General features: G+C 35.7%; 1 protein-coding gene across 1 annotated transcript in view; it reads right to left on the bottom strand.

Moving 5' to 3' along the window:
* The window catches only part of LOC108753971 (agrin-like), a 48,422-nt gene that overhangs the window by 4,034 nt on the left and 35,287 nt on the right, over positions 1-9,101 (bottom strand). Inside the window, exons 14-19 of the mRNA XM_018495965.1 lie at positions 4,469-4,663; positions 3,647-3,820; positions 2,844-3,183; positions 2,297-2,524; positions 1,171-1,775; positions 323-727 (exon numbers count right to left, since the gene is read on the bottom strand). Coding sequence (XP_018351467.1) covers positions 323-727; positions 1,171-1,775; positions 2,297-2,524; positions 2,844-3,183; positions 3,647-3,820; positions 4,469-4,663 — 1,947 coding nt within the window. The remainder of the gene's footprint in view (positions 1-322; positions 728-1,170; positions 1,776-2,296; positions 2,525-2,843; positions 3,184-3,646; positions 3,821-4,468; positions 4,664-9,101) is intronic.

Here is a 9,101-nt window from a genome sequence, read left to right as displayed (position 1 = left end):
TATATATATATATATATCCTTCGTTATTCAGGTAGAATACATCAGTGACGTGAATTTATTTTTTATAACACAATAATTGGACGTTAGAATATATGTATGATGGATGCTGTTTTTATTATAATAATGCCACACAACACACTTTATCCGAGGAATATCCTAGAAACATTCTTAGAACGTTTTCTAAACGTTTTTAGGACATTCCTTAGAGGTCTGCGCTATAGGAATAAGTATAACAATATGACCTCAAAAATATATTCTAATTTAGAGCAGAACAATAATAAAAAGTAAATATGTAATTTAATGAAAATAACTCACTTGACACCGCCAACGTAAAGCGGCATTTCCAGATTCAATTCCGTAAGAGGACTTCCAGACAATCCCCTGGCGACGGTTCCGTCGTCAAGCTGAAGAACACCCTCTCTGCCGAGTCTGTTAATCCTGACGCAGTGCCACATATCCCGGCTGACCGGATCCGGCGACGTAATGTTCGCAATACCACTACCGAGATTGAATCTGAACTCCAATCGACCGTGAACCAAATTCAGACTGATAAAGTCGCCTCTGCCATTATTCAGCTGGCCGTTGTACAGTAGTAGGCCGTCATTTGCGCGCGTGAGAAACCATAACTCGATGGAGAACGCTTTCGCAACACCTTCCAAAGAGGGCAACTCCAAATATCCATTCCCGTTCATCTCGGGAATCAACAATTCCGTCAATTCGGCGTCCACTGAAAAAATAAAGAACAATAATTTAATAAATCATAAAACATAAGACATTAACACTTTCTATAATAATAATAATAAGTTAAATTAGATCAAACTACGAATAAATCAACTGAATAAAGAAACGCCAAATACTGTCAGGGGTAGATTTTGGTGCCTCATAATGTTACTATACATATAATATTTTTTTAATATATCTTTTAATTATAAACAAAATTTACGTACAGAAACATTATTAGGAATTATAGAAACGTATAGGAGTTATAGAAACATCAAGTTTAATCAGTCTTGACCATATTTGGTGCTTTATTGCTTATTTGGTCTAACATTTTCTTTTTTGAAATTATATTGGAAGCTTAATATACGTATTTATTTGTAATAAAAAGAAGAAACAAGATTGACCAGGAAAATGTTTTTTCTCCTAGAAATCGGATGCTGTTGTACTTACGGATCTCGCAATGTTCGCCAGTTCTACCAGGCGGACACTTGCACACATATCCTCCTTGCGGCAGGATGTCGCAAGTGGCACCGTTTTGGCAGGGTTCGCCGACGCACGGGTCCAGCGATTCTTCGCAGTTTCTGCCAGTGAACTGCGGTGGGCATATACACCTGTAGTCCGGTGGATCGTACTTCTCCACCGCATAATTGCCGTGGTCGTAATTTTTGTCGTACTGCAGTTCGGAAACGTATTCGCCTCTCCTCGCATTCTTCTTGGTCCTTCTCTGATCAATCGACGTGCAGTGAGAACCCTTGCATCTGACTATGTTCACCCCGCCGCTTTTGCCGTTGCCACCTCTGTTCTTGTTTTTGCCCCTCTTCTGTAATCTCCTGCAATCTCGGCCGTTACATAAGTCTTCTTCGAAGATCGGTTGGCATGTAGCACCGTTTTGACAAGGCAGATTAGCGCACGCATTGTCGCCGCATTCCTTTACGCGATAACTCTCGAGAACGTCCCTATCGTGACCCACGTGGAGATCTATGTTGTTTCGATTGATTTTCAGCTTGCGTATGCAGCCGAGGAGTCCATGGTTGGTACCGATGTTGTCATAGACCCTGTTTAGAAATTTCTTATGTTTAGAGGTATTTCTATTTTATTATTATTTAAAATCTAAATCTGTAGGGGATAGTACTGCTTTAAGAGTTAAGAAAAGTTTCTTGATCTAAAGAGACAGTTCATTCTTTGACAGAATTTGAATTAAATAATTCTTAAGATGTGAAACGGAATATGAGTTTAAAAAAATTGTTTTGAGAGAGAGAGAGAGAGAGAGAGAGAGAGAGAGAGAGAGAGATTTTTGCTAACGATTTAATAAATTTTAATGTAAATTATTTATTTTAGATTTCGTTTTTTCTTTTTAATCTTTTTAATAACAAAAATTATCTTTACTTGGCTTATTGAATTTTGAGATTAAACTCTTTTATGACTTCGACAATATATTATAAATATTTTTTTAAAAAAACTTTTTTAAGATTTAAAATTAATAATATATAAAAAATAGTACAAATTTAGAAAAATTGATAATTTTGTATGAGAAAACCTCTCTTTTATTTAATAATATAACATTTTAAAATATTACTTGGTATAATTAGTTGGCATGTTTCCGATGAAAGTATCCTGATTTAAGTCCAAAGACTTTAGCATTCCCTGACTTTGTCCGGCCACGTCTTCGCCGTCATTGAAAATTAATACTCCGTCCTTATGATATCTTTTAGCCGCCACTCTGTGGAATGTCTTCATAGTCACTCTTTCTGGTGACGTGAGTACCACAGGTCCATTGCCCAAGTTATATCTAAACTGCACGTATCTGAAGCACACACTCATTCATGAGCTTCACAAATTAGATGCATCAGCCATTAATTTTAACAGAAAGTTTTTTTTTCGCTTTTGTATTCTTTGACACTGTCAAACGTCACGTCAACTTTGTTACGTCAATCAATTCTATATAGCTAATATGATCATCTTGATATTTAAAGCGTTATAATTATCTTAACATCTCGAAATTAAATTAATAGTTATCTTAATAAATATTTTGACATTAAAGTTACAAGGTAAAAAAATTACTGTATATATAATATTTTTCTCAGAATATATTTTTTTAGATAATCGTAATAAAAGATACCAACCCATCGACAATGGCCAACGAAACAAAGTCGCCGGAGCCGTCATTTTTCTGCTGATTATACAGTATGATTCCGTTGTCCGCATACGTTTTAAACTCGACCTCGATGCTGAATTTGTGATACGCTTTCAGCCGGTTCATCCTTACGTAGCTTTTGCCATCAAAGGAAGGTATCTCATAATCCCGTTTGTTGATTTCCTCGTCACAAAGCAGCCCGGTGTAATTTGGTCGACAGATACAAACGAAAGTTGCGCTGGGCAAATCGATGCAGGTCGAAGTCATGTGGCATGGATAAGAAAGACACGCGCGAAATTCCTGGGTTGGTGTCACCGGAACGTAATTAGCTAAACAATTAAATAGCAATTAGGCGAAAATTAATCTTCATCTGATCACGATGACATTGATAATTTACCGGCTGGGAGCTGAGCTTGTGAGCGATTGAACATAAAATAAGCTGGACGAATTAAGAGTCAGAATTTCGAAATTTTTTAAATCTCTCAATTTTAACCATGTCCATTATTAGTAATTAATATTTATCTGAATAATCTTCAACGAACGTTAATAAATAATAAAAAAATTACTATTACGAGATTTAATCGGTACAGTGTTTTACGTGAAAAATTTAAAAATCGTGAAAAGTAATAATTAATTAATCGAGACTCTTTGTAGACCTATTTTTACCAAAATGTAGATTATCTTTAATTACGGTTTAATTTACTTTTTCCAGTTTTAAAAATGAAAAAAGGATAAAAAGCAAATTAAAGAAAAATTAAAGTCAATCCATTTTATCATAGAAATAGGCATTACCAAAGCACTCTTGCCGATCGCTGGTTTCCGCGTAGCCCTCGGAACAAATACAGCCGCCCTTTGAGCATTCGCTGTTCGGTATAGTGCAATCCTTGTCGTCGTTGCAGAGATCACCCAATAGAGCGGTGACTACTCGAATCGTTGCTGGTGTCGGTCGATACACTGTGGCCACTCCTGTAAAAGTTAAATTTTTCATCATTCCCTTCACTGACAAAATTAATCATTTGAGTTTTTATTAGGAAAAAATAAATTTTTTAATCGTCCTGAACTCTTGCCAATTAGTATTATTCCTAAGACCACACATCTGAGAAAAATAAACAACTTTGATAATTTTATCTCTCAACAAAACTTTATATCATCGTCTATTGAATTAATACTAGTTCATTGAACTAATTCATTAAACTCTGCGCAATGAATTTTGAATTATTTAATATAGTTATAGAATTAAATATATTTTTGCAATTTTCGCATTGTCAAGTATTATCAAACGTGCCACGTTTCAAGCATTGCAAGCAATTTTGAAGCATTAACGTTTTGATCGTGTTAATCCACAATTAACAATAAATCAATAACATGGTTAATAAAGTAGTACATTACATTATTTTATCTGGTCAGTTGTTTCAATAAAATTATTTAGCAATCGGTTTTATATTTTAAAATGTTTCAAAATCTTTGATAAGAATTATAGGCTCAGGAAGTTAACAATGTTTTCTTGAACATAAATTAAATTTTTTTTACTTATTTCATTTTTTCTAAAAAAAATACAAGATTAAAAATCTCATGAAGAATTTTAAAAAGAGGGGACGTTTATTTTCTTTTTACCATGTTTTAAGTTATCTCTGTCGATGGTGATGGTTTCTTGATGAGCTCGATGGGTGTAATAGTATCGTGGGTCCGGCTCGGGTACCAAAAGATGCCGCGTGGATTTGGACAATGGAGAAATGGCGGCTGCTGGTTGAGTGTATTGTACAGCTGTGTATCTCTTAACGGGGAAGTCCGTATTAACCATAGGATCGTCTGAAAATGTGAATCCCCATTTTCTCATCATTTTCCCTTTTCACGTTCTTCATCAAAAAGTTTTATTCATTCTCAAGCTTATAACCAAAAATATTTATTATAAAGTTCTTTTTTAATCAAATATGATTTTTCTTTACATTAAGAGAATTAATAAAAAAAAGATTATTATTAGATATATTTCGATGTGCATTATTATAATATTTTATTTATCATCTACAATATATGTATAATACTATCGCTTGAAGGGAAACAAATTAATTAAAAAAATTTTGAAGAGACTATATAAATATATAAAAGATATTATAAAACAATTCGATAGAAGAGCATATCAATAAAAACAAAACGGATTATAATTATTTCTAATCAGTTATGTTTTTTGTAAAAATCGATTTCCATCAGCATCATATGTGGCATATTTTTCACCAAACAAGGTTTGCGTTTTGTCGCTGCGAACTGTATGTGCGTATTCGTGTGTGGTGTATGTAAGTGAATGAAATTCTATCACGTAAAAAAGAAAGAAATATTTAATTTTCCTCATTAAAAGTTATAACGATGGTGACGTTTGTGAATATATATGATTGTAAAATTGTAACAGAGAGACAATTTTTACCACTGTTTGGATATCTGTTAATTAATTTCGAGATAAAACTCCAGTCTTTTTTTGGAAGAGAGAAATTTGCAAAAAAATAATAATTTCTTCATTTTGCTTCTGTTGATAAAACCTACAGTATAACATTATAGCATACATATTTTATTTGATATAAAAAAGATTACATAAAAAAATATAAACCAGAAGAGAACAAAAAATGAACGAAATTTCAGTTCAGATTAATTTTTGCTCGAGCTCGAATAATTCTCATAACCCAACCTAAGTTTTCGTTTTGTGCTTACGAAAAATCTCAGCGGAAGAAAACGTCGTGAGAGGCGCCCGTTGAGTTTTCCATAATGATTTAAGTTGCGATTCTGAAAGCTATATCCGAAAGTTTCGAGAGAGACTCGAGAACCTTCAGGAGCTGCTTCCTAATCTCGCTACTCATAGCGTTCCGTATCTCTACTTTTCTTTCTTTTTCTCTTTCATTTTCATAAAATGATTTGTTTTAAAAATACCATTCTTTATACCGAGAGTACGAATAAATGCAGCCTCTTATTTTTTAGCTTTAATCCGGCAGATTTTCGCTTTTCTTCTTATAGGAAATGGAAATAACGTTACACAAAATTTTATGGAAATTATAAATCGAGTTATAGTCGATGAAGAATTGATGAAGGGGTATTCTATTTCAATTAATCTTAAGAGATATTATAGTATAGGATATCATTTACGTCTTCATAATCAAGTGCCGTGTTTTGACTTTGTATTCTCAATTAACTTTATCTTCAGATTAGATTCTAACGTTTCAGATTGAAATCAAGTTATACAACCGCGATAGCTTCATAGCAACGTCAATTTCCACAGGGCATTTATAGAAATCCACAGATTCTATAAAATTATCTCATTTCATTTCTATTATTATATCCATTTGCGTGAAAAGGATTTGCGTCAACCCAGACGCCCGAAGATGAGCGCGACGATGGCGAGACGGCGACGTTTCTCTAAATAATGAAAATCGAAAAGCTAATTCTATCGGCGCGGCGTAACGCGAAACTGTTAACAGGAGTCGCAACGGCCTTAATGGGGTTTTAATTACTTTCCAATTGCCGCGTTGTTTCCTGTTATTGTTCGTCGACGACTTCCACTATTTTTTTCTCAACAATTGCCCGCCATCCGTCCTTCTCTCTTTTTCTCTCCCTTCGGATTCTGAACTCTCCTCTTTCCGAATCCGCTCTCTCCCGCGCATCCAACAATCCGTTTATTTGTCTCCGTTTAATCGATTCGTTTATTTACTTCCGTTGTGACAACGAGCTTTTCTCGTTCTCTCGCGCTGTCACTGCTGTGAACATTCCCGCCTCTTCTCTTCTTCCGGAACGGCTTCGGTCCATTTAAGGGACGAGGACTCCGACCGGCGACGAGAGGGGCGAGAAATATGATTTACGACGTGGAAATATGATCTGGCGTTTTACGATCCGCGAATCAATTTCTGCTTTGATGGGTATTTTTTTAATGTAGATGCTTAATGAGACGTTGCTTTAGCAAAGCTATACACGTCAGTTGAGAACGTATAGGAATCGATTGATTATTAAAAGATTTATGCCTAAATTCTAAGCAGAATCGTAAGGCTCATAATATATTCTTGAAAGACTTGTAAAAATTTTTAAATGCCTATACAATATTTTTACAAACAGTTTCTTACTAGCCATAGAATTTAAATAATCGTATTTACGAATAATCGTCTTACGGTACATATGCATAAAATTAGAATATTAGTCGTAAGTTTTTACAAGTTTTACGAGAACACGTTACGAGTTTTACGATATTGCGCTTAGAATGGATCCATTAATTGGATTTTCCGTTTTTTTTTTCTTTAATAGAACGTGTAGCGGTGAATTAATATTTTCTAACAAATTCGCAAAGCTTTTTTAGATCTAAATTTTTTTTCGCGAAACGAACGTTACATTTTAATTTCCTCATCAGTTAAAATGGAACTTTTTAATATTAAAAGATACGTTTAATATTACAAAAGCTGGATTGGGCAATTTGTTGAACATGGGAACTCAAGTTTTCATGACACAGTAGATTATACTAACCCCTGTGTTATATTGATTTATTGCTTCTTTTTCTGTAGCAATTTATTTCAGGATGTTCCTTTGACGATACGAACATTTTCACATGAAAAAGTAAACGTCGGTCGCATCCGTGGATCTACCCGTTTTCCTTTCAGTTATCCCAGTGCGCGACCTCGATATCCTCGCTTTTCGATAGTAACGCGATCATCGTAACTCGCGCTTGCATCAAGCGTATCGTATACTCGCAGGATATCTGACAACTACGTCATCCGCCGTCGGTCTACAGAATTCTCCGGAGGGATAAACCACAGTATGGTCTTCCTTCGTACAGAAAGCCGAAAGAACCAGCCGTCACAAGAAATTACGGCATGCATTATTTACCAGGATCCAAAGTGCCGGCGTCCACATCATCCTGTCGTCCAATTCCCCTTCCCCCCCCCTTCTCTCTTGCTGTCGCCAACTTCGATCCTGATGCATTGACGGGGATGAGGCGGACAAGAAGGGTACGTCGAATGGTAAGGAACCCCATGACCACCCAGTGAAGTCGGCGTACACTCGATGAAACTGCTAGAGCGAAGTCGAGGGGAAGATAGTGAAGAAACAGTAGGGCGAGGAAAAGGAAAACAGAGAGTTGGAGCGAAAGAGAGGAAGGAATCCACGAAGACGGCGTAATCTGATTTATGTTTGACTCCAGAGGACGAGCCCCGAAGAAGAACTTTTTAAGAGATTGACTTTCAGCGAGAGAACCCAGACCGGCTGAAAGTAAGGGAGGTTGGGGGTAGAGGTGATGGGGGAGGGGGGGGGAGGATGGGAGGGAGGCTGAGCAATCGAAAATAAGGGGTTGGGATTCGCGGGGCGAGCCGGAGACTTTAATAGATTCCGACGTTTCGCTCCGCGAACTTCGTCAGGGGTTCGGAATATATCTTGAGAAGTGCGAGGAAAAAGGAAGGAAGGGACGCGGAAGTGGAGGAAGTGCGATGGCGATAGGAAGATCTCTCTTTCTTCTGTACTTTTTGCATGGTTTATCGCGGCGTGGGTGGGTTAGATTCACCAGTCCTGATTGAGTCCGGGCTCCAAATTTAATGCCGGAATAATCAACGGTCCGCAAAATTAGATCGTGATCGCGGCGGTCTCCTTTCCTTGCTTGTTTGTAATTAGTTGAGGAACTCTCGCTAATGATGCGTACGCTCGTTACATCTATTGCCGGATCCGCGGGAAGAGATCGATTATATGAGCACCAGAGTAATCACGCTGGAAAGCTTCGAGTTTTCGGACAACATAATTCTATAGTTCGAAAACAAAAAAGGAATTTAAATGAATGGTAAAAAATTTCTCCGCTGTAAACTACATTTAGCGTTTTTCCTTCGAGACGTAGACTATTGTTTGCTACACGGAAAGTTTTGCTGAAATCTAAAATTTTCAATCTAAAAATTTTAACCAAAATTTTAATTGAATTTAACTAAAAGGTTTTATTGAAGTATCTAAAACTTTAACCATAGATTTAATTAAATTTAACTAAAAATTTGTTAGACCTAAATTTAATTTAAGAGAGTCGACTAGATATAGATCTGAAAATAATTTTCTTTAGACATCAAAATAATTATGCAGGATGTTCAAATTGATTGCTTATAGAACGTTAAAACTTTGCAGCATTGTCGTCAACAGACATTCTTTAAGCGTCCTAGATAATTATTTTGATGGTCCAAGAAAAGTATTTTTAGATTTGTATATATATATATATATATATATATATATATATATATATATATATAGCTAA

The sequence above is a fragment of the Trachymyrmex septentrionalis genome, unplaced genomic scaffold, assembly GCF_001594115.1.
Source record: "Trachymyrmex septentrionalis isolate Tsep2-gDNA-1 unplaced genomic scaffold, Tsep1.0 scaffold74, whole genome shotgun sequence".
In the NCBI taxonomy this organism is placed as follows: Eukaryota; Metazoa; Arthropoda; class Insecta; order Hymenoptera; family Formicidae; genus Trachymyrmex; species Trachymyrmex septentrionalis.
The sequence above is the reverse complement of the archived record's forward strand: the minus strand, read 5'-3'. Positions and strand labels throughout refer to the sequence as shown.